General features: G+C 39.8%; 1 protein-coding gene across 6 annotated transcripts in view; it reads left to right on the forward strand.

The window, feature by feature from the left end:
- Nucleotides 1–14,697, forward strand: part of TMTC2 (transmembrane O-mannosyltransferase targeting cadherins 2) — a 447,603-nt gene that overhangs the window by 397,725 nt on the left and 35,181 nt on the right. Inside the window, exon 13 of one of the 6 annotated variants that reach the window (XM_089307534.1) lies at nt 8,701–14,353. The exons of the other annotated variants lie outside the window; for them this stretch is intronic. Within the exon in view, the coding sequence (XP_089163660.1) occupies nt 8,701–8,703 (3 nt within the window). The 3' untranslated portion in view covers nt 8,704–14,353. Of the gene's footprint in view, nt 1–8,700; nt 14,354–14,697 lie in introns of those variants that run through there. 6 annotated transcript variants of the gene reach the window in all.

The raw sequence follows: 14,697 nt of genomic DNA on the forward strand, positions 1-14,697 counted from the left end.
AGACTATTGTATTAGAGAAAAGAGATTGGGCTCAGCTCCAAAGACAGCAAAGACAGCTGGGTGTTTCTAGTGACTGGGTTCAGGAAACGCTACCCCAAAATGTGGCATCGTGAATATCGTAAGCTGAAGGTGTTTAAAAAATGCAGAAGGGGCTTTCTGAAGCAACTCGTAACACCTTGCTTGACAGGTGCCTTCCTGGTACCTGGAGAGAAGGAGCATCCTTTTCTTCAAAATTCAAGGGATTCAGAGAGGAATCTGAACAGGCTGGTTTGCTGTTTTCCTCAGCTTATGACAGTAAGCCTTTGTCTTAGCCTGCTTCTCCAGGGCTTTCTACTGTTCATGAACCCTAGCGTTGAAACCCACTCAGGTGTTTTTGTGAGCGTCTTCATTTCCTTGTGAAAGCTCTGTTTCATAACACTTAGGTTAGGAAAACCTGTCTGCTGTTCTCTTGTTATCCTGTCTTGTGTTATGAGGGCCTCAGACAATGAACTTGAGATGGGAAGAAGGAAGAGAGCCTTTTTCCTCCTGTGCAGTAGCTGTCTAGCTCAGTGAAGGGTCAGTGGAGGGAGAAAGGCTAAGGGAGAGCACGCAGCATCAGGCACTAAATTAACCTAACAGAATCTTGCTGAAGGCAGGCCAGGTGATGGATAGCAAGGATGGGAGATGAGGAATTTGGTCAGATACCAAAGGTAATCTGGGAGATACTCTAAAACTGAGTACAATTTTTGCAACAAATGAACCAGGCAAGTCCAAAGAAGACAGCGTGGACCCTGTGTGAAGTTTGGCATAGGGAACTCAGTCCGCCTGAGGACTGTTTTCCCAGGCTGAGTTGTTACAAGTTAAACTCCTTGCATTTGGAAAGTGTCAGAATTAACAGTTTCTCTTCATCACTTGAGGCAGGCGTGATTAAATATATTGGTGTAACATTATCTTTGATAAGCTCTAGAAGAGAGCTGAGAACAGCTACATCTTGAAAAGGAGGAAAAAATGTGTGTGCTATAGAAATATTTCATTCTTTGATAAATAACTTATTTCCTTAGATATCAAGTGGCAACAAATGACTGTTTTACAACAGTATTCTTAGTTTTAAAGGTTATACTGAACCTGAATTATAGTATATGAAAAACTAAAAATACAGAAAATTCAGACTAAGAACAGAACATTTATATATGAACAACTCTCATTTTCCCAATGTGGTTTTCATCTCCATTTTTTGTATCACTTTCTTAAACGATCTCTGTTGAAATAACAACCCAGAAATGGAGTTTTACAACATAAGCACATTTCCTTTTTGAAGAATAAATGGCAAGTTAAGGAGGGCAAGTATGGTACAATTAGAGATCTTGTGACAAGAAAGAATTTGAAATGGTCACTTAATCACTAAATTGGTTTCATTTGAAAAGTAACTTGCAAAGGGATTCCAAATTTTCAAGAGAGAAGTGATTTTGAAAAGATTTACAAGAATGAACTTAGCGAACATTGTAAGGTCTTTCTAACAACATGTAAGTACAAAAAATTTAATTGCTTAACTGGTAAAACAGTGATCAGTCTTGTTTTTAAAAAATGTTTTTTTAACAGATCTTAACAAGTAACAGAATGGAAAATGTACATTAGTGCTACATCTCTCAATCACTTCTGATTAATCTAAGTTGCTCTGTTAAATCATTAATAGTGGAAGAGGTAACTGATTCTCTCCCCCATGAAATCTATGGTTGTACTACAGTTTGTACTTTCCCTTCAGTTGCAATTTTCTCTGTATAAAAGAATCCTAACAAGGGGTGGATATCATAGCACTGTGGTGTGGCCCAGCAGATTAAGCTGATGCCATTTGGGATGCCTGCATCCCTTGGTGGTGTGTCTGGGATCCAGTCCTGCCTCCACCTCAGCTTTTGACCCAGCTTCCTGCACCTGGGAGCAGTGGATGCCTCAACTGCTGGGTCTCTGCTACCCTTAGGGGAGACCCAGATGGAGCTCCTGACTTCTGGCCTTGTCTTTTCCCAGCCCTGGCTGCTGCCCTGGCTGAACCTGCAAATGGAAGATAACTCCCTCTCTTTCCCTCTATGCCTTTCAAATATAAATAAATAAATGTTTTAAAAGGACTCGAGTAAAACACAAAGATTTCCACAAAGATGGAAATCCTTACCATATGTTAATTTGATTTTCTGAGGCAAATTATTTATTTTAAATGCATAGTGCATTTTACACTACAGTTCCAGAATTCAATGGTTATTTTCCCCTTTCCCTTTTTCCTCCCTCCCTCCTTCCTTCCTTCCTTCCTTCCTCCCTCCCTTCCTTCCTTCCTCCCTCCCTTCCTCCCTCCCTTCCTTCCTTCCTTCCTCCCTTCCTTCTTTCCTCCCTTCCTTCCTCCCTCCCTCCCTCCCCCCTTCCTCCCTCCCTTCCTCCCCCCTCCCTCCCTCTTTCCTTCCTTCCATCTGTCCGTCCTTCCTTCCTTCCTTTCTCTCCCCCTCCTCCTCCTCTTTCTCTCCCTGCCTACCTTCTGTTCTCCTTTCCTTCCTCCCCCCTTCCTTTCTTCCTTCTTTCCTTCCTACCTTCCTTTTCATTCACTTTAAATTTATTAGAGAGACACAAAGATATAGCAACCATCTGTGTATTCATTCTCCAAATGCATGCAACAGCTAGGGCTGAGTCCAACCAAAGCCTGGAATTCAATTTGAGGGTCCCACAGGAGTGGTAAGAACCCCACTACTAGAGCTGTCATCACTGCCCCCCGTAGTCGGCAATGATGGGAAGCTGGAAACAGGAGCAGGGTATCCAGCCCAGGTATTTCAATATGGAGTGTGGATGTCTCAATTTCTAGGCTAAAGATCTCCTGTTTTCCCTTTAATACAGTTTGATTATCTCTTCCCAAAAGTTTACTATTCCTATTTCAGTTTTTTTAATCTTACATATCTGCGCCCTTAACTACAGGTATGCTATCAAATTATCAGCCACTAAAACCTGCGGGGGATAAACATTCCTTGTTATGTATTGATATTTCTTCATCCCTGATTGGATACACTATCAAAATGATGCTAGAAATTATGAAAAAATATATTTGAAAATGCTAATATAAAAATAATTGAAAAACCAAGATATTTTTATTTAAGATTTATTTATTTACTTATTGGAAAGAGAAGAAAGCCAAAGATAGATTTCATCTGTTGATCTACTCCCCAGTTGACTGTAATGAACAAGGGTGGGCCAAACCAAAGCCAGGAGTCAGGAATGCCATCTGGGTTTCAGACTTGGGTGGCAGGGGCCCAGGTACTTGTGCAGTCATCCACACCTTCTCAGGTACATTAACAGGATGCTGGATTGAAAGTGGAGCAGTTGGGATGCTGGCAGCAGAAGTAGGAGTTTAACCCATTGCATTATAATGACAGTCCTCCAAAATGTCTGTAAGACGCATTCCTGGGCGAGTCACTGCTTGGGATACCTAAGTTCTGTATCAGAGTTCCTGAGCTTGAGTCCTGGCCCTTACTCTCATCCGACTTTCTTTTTCTGCACACCCTGGGAAGAAGCAGATGATGTCCAAGTACTTGGATCTCTCATCCACATGTGAGACATGGATGGAGTTCCTGGCTTTTGGCTTTGACCTGGCCCAGCCCTTGCTGTTCCTGGCATTTGGGGAGTGAACAAGCAAATAGAAGATCGCTCTCACTATGCCTTTCAAATAAAAAAAAATAAACTTTGAAAAATTAAAATGCATTTCTGGAGCTTACATGTCTTAAACAGCAGGTTGACTACAGTGGATATTTATCTGAAGTTACTGATTTTCTTATGGGAAATTAAGGCTGATATCTACAGTTCCTGGTAATCTGATTTTACAACTTGTACTCTTAACTCCCTACTTCTTATATAATGCCTATTAAAAAATTCATCATTAGTTCATTTCTCACATATATTGAGGTACCTTTCTCCATTTGACTACCTCATTCTTGATACAGTTTTTAGGCTTTGAGAATAATAAGTTCTTCAGGTCTTGAAGATGAAATTATTTTACTTCTCAAGGAGGTTTCTGTACTTTAATTAGTCTTGGAAATCTTTGCTGGAAACATGTGAATGTGCTTAGTTTTCCCTTCATTGTATTATATGACATTACCACTTTATTTTCCAGTATGCTAATTGACACAAAACTCCCAAACATTTCCTATATCTGGGATGCTTTTATGAAGAACAGATGATGGATTATAGCCTCAACATTTTAGTACCATATCATTGCTTTAAACCTATTATTGTTCCATTTGAATTTGTATAAGCTATGTATGGGTTAGAAAGTTAGGAACCATTGTGATACACCCAATGACAGAAACAAAGGGAGCTATCACTTAATAGTATTGACAGTTAAATCTGGTAATTTTTATTAAAACCACTATTACAAATTCATACTTAAGGGTGCATGTTTGTGTGTGTGTTTGTGTGTGTGTGTGTGATAAATTATTACCTTAACATTGTTGTCTTTGAAATTTATGGAAGAATAAATATGAAATTGTTGGGCAGCGGAAAATAGCCAGTTTTTCTTTTAAATTAGGAGATGTCAGCCGAACAGCATCTGCCTTGATTAAACAATGAAAATTCTGTCCCATTTTTACAGATGAGGAAACTAAGGCAGGATGGCTTGGCTCGGGCAGAGCCAGAATACAGACTGTAGAAATCTGGTTTCAGAACATGCACTTAACTCTCTACTTCTGGTATAAGAATGTCTGTCAGAAACTCATTAGCAGTCACAAAACCTGAGGCCCTGAAATCAGGGAACAGTTTTTGTGTTTAGTTGTGTTTTGTTTTGTTTTCTTTCTCCTCATACTATTTGTTGAACTCCTATTTAGAGTAGAGCTAACTATAATATCACTAAGTAAACTGATAATAGATCATGGTAAAAATTAAGATAGGAATCCGAGATTGGGGGAAGGAGGGGAAGCCCCACTTTGTCCCTAAATCTGTATTTATGAAATATATGAAACTTGTATAACTTAAATAAAAAAATAAAGAAAATGTGGTGATTCTACTTGTCCAGAAAATTTGTGAGTTAATATTTTTTGGAAAAGAAGTGATGTTTGGCAAAACTGTCAAATTCTTAGTGTTAATTCACAGACATCCGAACATAAGTCTATATCCACCCCACACTCCATGGCCTGTGGATCCTTGTTTAAAAAATACTGGAAAAAAAGAAGTGGCAGAGACTTTAAAACCAGACAAGCAGCGAACCTATTGTATGCCAGTTTCTAAAATAGGCCTTGGAGATACAAGATGCAAGAAGTTCATAGAAATGTATGTTATGGAAACCCGATGCATGGATTTTAATTTTTTATACCGCAGTAAACTCCTCTTTTAATTCCATTTTGAAATGTCTTTATAAGAAACAAGGATGTGTGACCTTTCTACTCTCTCAGATATAGGAAATGCCCTTATTATCCAAAGTCTTAGCAGTTAATTATGTCGTTGTCTTCTCCAGATTCTGCCTCTTCAAAATTTGCATCTTTTACAGCCTAACCAATGGCTACAAATGCAGAAGCTTGGTCATCTTGTCTTGTATCTTCAAAGGCTGTTTAGACTTTCAGGAAACATTGCACATAAATGATTTCGTATGGCATGAAACATATTGATTAAATTGCCCTAGACTGACTCATGAAATCACATTAAAATGTTTCTCATATTCTTTTTTTTTTTTTAAACTTTTATTTAATGCATATAAATTTCCAAAGTACGACCTATGGACCACAATGGCTTCCCCCCCATACCGTCCCTCCCACCCACAACCCTCCCCTTTCCCACTCCCTCTCCCCTTCCATTCACATCAAGATTCATTTTCGATTATCTTAATATACAGAAGATCAGCTTAGCATACATTAAGTATGGATTTCAACAGTTTGCTCCCACACAGAAACATAAAGTGAAAAATAATAGATGATTTTTTTAAATGATGATGAAATCAGAGCAGACCTATTGTCATGTTTAATCCCAGTGAGAGTCAAGTTGGGAATTGATAATTTCTTTTTTTTTTTTTTTTTTTACAGAGGATCAGTTTAGTATGCATTAAGTAAGGATTTTAACAGTTTGCACCCCCATAGAAACACAAAGTGAAATATATTGTTTGAGTACTCGTTATAGCATTAAATCTCAATGTACAGCACATTAAGGATAGAGATCCTACATGAGGAGTAAGTGCACAGTGACTCCTGTTGTTGACTTTACCAATTGACACTCCTGTCTATGGCATCAGTAATCTCCCTATGCTCCAGTCATGAGTTTCCAAGGCTATGGAAGCCCTCTGAGTTCTCCGACTCTTATCTTGTTTAGACAAGGTCATAGTCAAAGTGGAGGTTCTCTCCTCCCTTCAGAGAAAGGTACCTCCTTCTTTGATGACCTGTTCTTTCCACTGGGATCTTACTCGCAGAGATCTTTTGCCAGAGTGTCTTGGCTTTCCATGCCTGAAATACTCTCATGGGCTTTTCAGCCAGCTCCGAACAAAGATAACTTATTTCCTTTTCTTTAATAAGTACTAAGAAAAAACTAAAGCAGGCTAAATTGCTTAACAAAATATTGTTTCATTTTGGGAAGGCTAGTTACTTCTTACTTGCCTTGTAGTTTCTGTGGGAAGACTTTCTGTTTCTGAATTTATCTGCATTAAATTAAGTTTATGATGGAACGAGGTGAGCGTGTTACATCAGAGTTTCTACATATATATGTTTAGCATGATACATTTGGGAATATACTTGGGAAAATTCATATTTTGATTTCATTATAAAATATTTAAATGCACAGGAAACTAAACTTTCCCTAAATGTAAAACAATGTACATTGACCTTTAAAGCATCCTCTGAGGGTCAGGCATTTAGCCTAGCAGTTAGAGCTCTGGCTGAGATGCCCAGGTCCCATACCTGAGTGCCTCCAGTTTGTTGCCAGTGCAGATCCTGGGAGGCATTGGTGTTGGCTCAGGTAATGGAGTTCCTCTGGCCACTTGGGACATTTGAAATGAGCTCCTGGTTCCTTTGGGGAGTGAACCAGCAGATGGGAGCACTCTCTTTCTCTATCTATAACTCCTCCCTTTCTTTCAAATGAAGAAATATATTTTTCCAAAATTTCTGAGAAAGAAAAAAAAAACTACTTAGAAATACACTAAACAGGTCCTAGGTTTTTAAACTTATTTAACATAGTTTATTATTAAAATATTATATCAAAGTCTATTGAATAATTTAGAATTGATGATGTTTACTTTTAGTCCTTAATATTAACTTGTCTGATCTTAGGACTTCTCTCATTTATCCGGGTTGAAGTTGCTGAATGTGTTGACGATGTTTATATAGTAGGAAGTATAGCATGAAGATGTCAAATGACAGTTGTTTTTACAAGTTGGTTTGAGTTGCAACTCTGTTTTAATGGCAATGTATTATCTCCTCAAACATGGGTGTGCTTTATCACTTAAAGTGTGTTAGAATGTATTAGGCTCCAGGAAGATCGAAAGCTGTCAGTGACCTCAGAACAACTGAGGGTCCCTTAATGAAGGCAGACACAGTCAGCAGATCGGTACTGGACGTTATGTTACACATCATCTCTGAAGTTTGACGATCAAAGTGGAATTCATCATCACAAGTGGGGAAAGCCTACTATGAACTCAAGGTCCGAATAAAATGATAGAGCATATACTCTGTGATTCTTGACAGTGTAGACTATACCTTCCAATATATCAAGTTAATTTTAATAACGTATTTAGGAGTAACAAAGGTATAAATCCTGATATAAAATAAATTCCATGTATAATAATTATATCCAGATTTATTGAGCATTGAAGCATGTACTATATTCTGTTATGTCATGGCTACAATAAAATAGCTATCCACCTCCACACTGGCATTTCACTAAGAAACCTTGAGTTTTGCTTTCTTGAATGTACACGGACATGTGGAGCACTTAGGATGTGTCACTTTACTGGTGTAGCTATAAATAGCATGCTCCAGTGACATCACCTGTTTTGGAAAAGCAGTGTATTGCAGTAAGCTGCCAGTGGAGTAATGTTAAAATCCCACTGGCTAGGAGGCAACAGAGCTTAGCAGTTTAGGCTACAGAAATCAGATGACTTCACCTGCTTCTGAAGCTGGGACCTTCAGCCTGCTGCCTGACCCTCCTAAGATTCATTCGGGCATTCTACAAACAGAGATAAGAATCATTACTCTAGAGGATTTGGTAAGGCAGTGAGACAAAACAAAGCATTTAAAATGCTGCTTGGTCCATAGGAAATGTTAAATGCTTTAAATTTCAAGTTTCTCTCTCTATTCTTAGCCCGGAGAAGATGGTTTTAAATAAAGAAGTCAGCTCCACTTGCCAGGCTGCATAGACAGTGAGCCAACTGGCGCTGCCTGTCTCAGGCTCCAACATGCTCCTTCCTCAGGATGTTTAGACACACGGTTTCTTCCACCTGCCAGGCTTTCCCTTTAGAGAGCGGTGTGGCTTGCTGACTCACTATCTGAAATACCTGTTCAAATAACACTTTACAGTGGGAAGATTTTGTACCCACACTGTGCCTTATCTTTTTATCCTCTTGTGTGTTTTCTCTGTGGCGTTGGTTGTCATGTCCAGTCTGTCCATTGCCTTATATCCTTGGGTCCTGTATCTGTGCTGGCTTCCTGTGCTTTCATAGCGTGGGTATGTTGTGGTACTGAGCTTGAGAATCTGAACATGTTGTGTACATCCTCTTCTCCCCAGTAAACCCGGGCCTCTATGTGCAAGCCAACCACAACATGGGATGCTCAGCACAAAACAGCCATCTTTTACAATGCTGGAAATGGAACCCAAACACAACAAATCTGACTGCCAAGAACACATTGAGAGGCTGTACTTAAAGGTTTACTTCAAGAGAAATTCAAGTGATTTTTAAGAGTTTCAAGAACAGTGTTGACTTTTAACTGTTGCTGAGTGTGGATCCTCCCTACCCCTGACGTGCGTACCCAGTGTCTTTGGGTTCTCCCTGTCACCCTGTGTTTGACAGGAGACAGTGCTCCCCGTGAAGTAGGAGCCCCTCTCATTTTAAATGAATTCATACTCTCAAGAAATTCAGAATCACTCAGATACTTGAATCTTCTATTAAGGGTTCATAAATTCAGATTCTGAAACACAGCTCATGGCAGAAGTGACAACAAATCTAATAGAAAAATGGATATAAGCCTTAGGGACAGCTGCTGTAGAGCTGCATATTCTAAATAAAATATATTATCTAGGAAGAAAGTGTAACTCTTGAGCTTCTTTGCTTGGCCTAATGGTATGTAGAGTCATATTACTCTTAAAAATGCAATCTAAATGTAGAAGCTGATTTTACAATGATCTGTGACTTTATTGGAAACTTGGCAAACAAAATTAACTCTAGAAGAGTGTCTTTCCCTCTTAGGAGATACTTGCTTTATATAAGATTTCTTTATTTTAAAAAATGGCAAACATTTTGATACTGAAAAAAGTAAGCATGTGTAACAATGTTAATGCTATAGCTAATGAACCAAAATCTGTTCCTTCCCGTTAGTTGATTGTATGTGCCAAGGGGAGAAAAAGGCAAGAATTTGTAATTTATAATGTATTTTCCTGTGCTTTTATCTGTGGATGACCCACTTTGATTATGGAGTCACATTAGGAGGGGAACACAAGGAGAGGAAATGACAGGAACATCTGATCAGTGGTTGGCATTTAGCCTACTGGTTAGGACACTTCTGACCTGTGTGGGAGTGCCTCAGTTTGTTACCTGCTTCTGGATTCCGGTTCCAGCTCCCTGCTGGTGCATACACTCCTAGGCACCAGTGATGGCTCAGGTAATTAGGTCCCTGCCAGCCATGTAGGAAACCTGGGTTGAGTTCCTGGTTTCCAGTGATGATAGGCATTTGGAGTGTGAACAAGCAAATGGAACTGATATTTCAGTCTCTTTCTCTCCCTGCCTATCAAATAAATAAAACCTTTAAAATACAAAAACAAAAGAGAAGGACACCCACACTAAGAGGGAAAGTTTGTCAGTGCCCTGAAACAAGGCATCCCTGTCCTATGTGTGAATGAAACAGTGGTTTCATGTCAAACCATGAGAATGACAGAAAGGCATAGTCATAAAAAAGACATAGCCTGCACTGTAAGAAACCTAGCTGTGGTTAGGGAATCATTTTCAAGGTGAAAATTAAAAATTAGCTAAACAGGCCTGCTTCCCAGACTGAGTTGGATTCCCTGGCTGTCCTCCGCATGGCTGGCCTGGTAGTGAATCTACTGGGTAAAGGGCACAAGGTCAGAGGGTTGACTGCACTTCCTATGTGGTGTTGGTTATAATGTTTTGTTTTTAATGAGATCATTGAATCAAGACTTCATCAACAGAAGAGTTTTTAATCACGTCCCCAGTTTATGTTTGTTGTTAGTTCCTCTGTACATTTCTTTATTTGAATAATCCTAATATAAGGAGGTTGGTGGGAATACGGGAATGTGGTGTCCTTTGATAACTATGCCTTGGAGAGGATGTTTTGATGAAACAAGTATTTATTCAGACTTCCCTGGACAGATAAGCTGTACCCAGTGCTATTCTTTATCTGTCTTACCTTTTTCTCATAGCTTTTCATTTGGGAGAGAAAAGGCATGTATTTTTTTATTGTAGTAAAGTTTTTTGCCATGCTACAAAGTATTTTACATCCAAATTTTCCTTGGTACTTCATTTGTTTGAAACTCTGCCCCTAAAATAATCCAGCATGTGTGTTCACATGTGTTCAGATTAATGTTCTATGCCTTGAAAATATTGCCCTCTGTGTCGATCAAAAAGTACCATGAAAAAAAAAAATGGAACCCCAGGAAGAAATTAACATTTTAGAAAGGAACCATCTGTTTGAGCTCAATTAAAATACTATCTTGCAAAGCCTCTCCAAACATTGTACTCCTGAACTGCTTCTGGAAACAATAGGGTGAATTTACTATCCAATTAAAACTGATAAGAAAGTCAGCTTTGACATTCATTAAATTAACCCAAGACTCTACATCCACTCTGGGACTTCTTTAAGTTATCTATAATTTTCTTTCTTACTTACAATCAATGCTTATAAATTTTCTACCGCACCAAGGGCGAGAGTGGCTTTCTTTCCGTTATTTACTACAGATTTTTAAATCTACCTCGTGTCACTGACCTTGAGCACAAATGTTATTTGTTGGGACTAAAAATAGTTGTCTTGCCCGTGTGTAATATAGTGGTTCTTAGCATGGGCTGCAAATTAGAATCACCTGGGAGCTTCTGTAACCTACTGAAACCTCAGCTCCACCACACACTCTGATTTTAATTGGTCAAGGACAGAGGCCAGCTTCCTAGTTATTCAAGTTCCTCAGGCCATTGTTATGTGCAGTCAAGAGTTTGGGACACTGATTTGATGGCTACCCTTCTGTTCCTGATTGGCTTTCCTTCTGTCACTGAATTCCTGCCAAGCCACTCTGTGTGACCTTGAGCATAGTACGTCTCAGTTTCTTCATCTGTCAAATCGGGCACTGATGGCACTTTAGTCTTCCAATTGTTTTGAGAGTCCAAGCAGAAAATTGATTTTAAGCATTTGAAGTAGTGCCTAAAACGTAATAAATATACAATAAGTGTTAGCTGCTGTCAGCTGTATAATCTCCATTTCTTAAGTAAAAGGGATAATAATGAACTGTTGGATTCCTTCTTAATATACATGTCTTATGCTCTTCTGAAATACCTGTTCATTGGTGCTGTATTATAAATGTCAGGAAAAGTTTTGCTTGTCTTCTGGTTTAGCTCCTGAAATTCTGTATTACCTTGTATGAACTAACTTGATTTCCTCACTATAGATCCATTGCATAGTGTTAGTGAAGGAATGAATTGAGGGGGTCAGTGATGTGGAGTAATGGATTATGCCGCCACCTGCAGTGCTGGCCTCCTATATGGACACTGGCTTCATTCCCAGATGCTCTGCTTCTGATCCAGCTCCCTGCTAGTGCACCTGGGAAAGCAGCAGAAGGTGGTACAAGTGCTTGGGCCCCGCCACCCAAGTGGGATACCTGGCTCCTGGTTTTGTCCTGGCTAGTCCTAGCCCTTGCAGCCATTTGAGAGGGGAACCGGCAGATGGAAGAACCAGCAGATGGAAAACTTCTCTCTCTCTTTCTCTGTCTTTCTTGCTCTCTCTCTCCTCTGTCTGTAACTCTGCCTTTCAAATAAATAAAAATGAATCTTAAGAAATTTGAGAAAACTGGCCCATAGTGAGCACTCAGAGTCACTATAATGATTGCACTTATTAACTTTGTGGTTTTATTGCTATTGTTAGCTTTATGGTGTTTCAGATAACTAATTCACAATACTGTGGCACAATTTGTTTTTGTATTTTTTTTATGCTCTTTTAGCCAAACTGAGTGATCACTTGGGAACAGTAAGAACCCAGAATGCAATCAAATAGTAATAGCTTGATCTGATCCAGCACGATATCTTGGTAGGGAATTAGAACAAAAGCCTAAGTCATATGTTAATCCTTAAGACCTATATAGCCTCTTGAAGAGAACTTCAATTTGAGGAATCATTTACTGATGAGCGAAAGAAGGTCCTTGAAGTTCCAAAGGCTGCTATCTCAGAAGCCATACCCTTTCTTGTGGGGCTCCATGGGATGCGCAGCCATGGAGCCCCCACGTCAAGGTCGGTCTGATAGCTGTTGCTGTGTCTTTATCACAAGGCGAATGTTGCTAGTTTTGGTTAGGGCAATGCCTTCCCACGGTCGGGACTTTCCAGAGGAGTTGAGAATGTTGTAAACAACAAGATGGCACAGAGGACCGCGCGGTGAGCCTGCCTGCTGCGTGACACCTCATCTGATTGGCCCGAGGATGCGTGCACACTGCGTGAACAGACAGCGGATTGGAGTGTTCCGTGCATGGACTTGAGCCCGCTTGCAATTGGCCGGATTTTGTATATAAGCTGTGTGCTGAGGAAGGAGGGGGCTTTCCTGTCCACTCTCCTCCCTTCATTCTTTCTCTGTCCCTGTTATTTTCTCATTAAAAGTCTACTGAAGACCAATAAGCTGCGAACAGTGTCGTTCCTTTGCGGGCAAGGGAGCGGCACTTTCTGTAGGCAGAACAACTTGGGATTTTCCATCAGACACCTTGACTCAATCAAGGCAAAATAAGGGTTTCATTTGATAATGGCAAAAAGAAGGAGATTTTTATCTTGCTGTTTTGTGCTTCTGTACATGCTGTCTCTACCACCCATGTTTGCAGGATTCAATGCGTATATGCTAGGATTGCAATCAGCACAGGCTCAGTTTGATTCGGGATAGCAGACACAGAGAGATAAAAACCTCTTCCTGTTCCAACATTTAGTGTTTTTTCTGTCTTCATTTTCACACCAGATTTTTAATAATGAGGTCAGAAAGGCTATGAGCAGTCATAATATTCCGTAAGATTGTTACCATGGTTTAGGTGTTTTAAGTGTGACATTAAGATATCTCATTTTCAGAAGCATTAGAAAGGGAAAATTAGATGTAGATGTAGTTTCTAAGATTTAGTTTGTGTCTCAAAGACATTACTTAAATCTAAGTGCTGAGTGAAGGAGAAAAGAAAGAAACCAATTACAGTTGGAGAAATCAAATGAAATACAATCAGTAAAGTGCTTTTTTCTAACATCACATCCTGCGAAGAGTGTCAGATTCATGCCCTTTAGAGAGAAAACTCATTTGCTGTAATTTAATATTGAAGGTTCTGTTTCCACTGGTATGCGTTAAAAGTCATGTAGCTGACATAGCACAAGTCCCTGCAGACAGTTACCCTCTTTTGAGAAGGTGGGTCTCTAACATCATCGCGTCTTCTGAATTCCCACACTTGATAACTGGCACCAGCATCCATCCTGGCACTGCGGCGAGGGGTGTGTACGGCAACCCTAGTTCCTCCATTTTGGTTGGCGTTCTGTCTCTCACTTCTCAACTCCGTCTTCCCCTTCTGCATCCCTGCCACTGCAGCCTTTTTTCCACTCCTCAATGTGTCTGCTTCCTTCTCAGGGCCATGTCCAGGGCTGCTGCACAGTGATCCTTCTAACATGTGATTCTGGTTACCTTACTCTCCCGAGTTAAACTGGTATTTGTTAGAGACTTCTGGGGCCTGACTCCACACACTGTTCCTAAATCATCACATACGTGTGGCCAAACCGGATGCTCAAACCTCAGACGATTGTGATTAAGTCCACAGACCTTTAAAAATTTCCATGACTGAACTTTATCACTGACATAATTTCAGGGTATCTCAAAAGTCCTGCTCCCTGTTCTGCTGAAGTGAGCAGATGATCTGTAATCACCACAGCCAGCAAACCCTCCGCTCTGAAGTCCCATCTGTCCCACTTCTATCTTCCTTCACTGCAGTTCTCCCAGCATGCTGTGCCCCATGTTCCCTTCTTAAACTCCCCTGTGGTCAAGTGACACCAGTTGTGAGCATTTACCTGAGCATTGTAAGGTTCTGGGGAATAATGAGTGATTACAGAATAAGGACACTTCACCAAAGTATTGCCATCCTTTCATCAAATTTTACCCCATTAAAGGTTTACCTGAGCTATTTCTTTCTCTAACCGCTGTTATAAAAATGGCTGAAGAAAGCCTCCTTTAAATATTTGCTTACACATTTTGTTTTACACCTCTAAAAAAATACTAACTATATGATTTCTGAGTAAAAAATGAATATTTCTATTTTTTAAAGATTTTATTTATTTGAGAGGTAGAG

Source organism: Oryctolagus cuniculus, chromosome 11 (assembly GCF_051225735.1).
Source record: "Oryctolagus cuniculus isolate XC-2025 breed Fujian yellow rabbit chromosome 11, ASM5122573v1, whole genome shotgun sequence".
NCBI lineage: Eukaryota > Metazoa > Chordata > Mammalia > Lagomorpha > Leporidae > Oryctolagus > Oryctolagus cuniculus.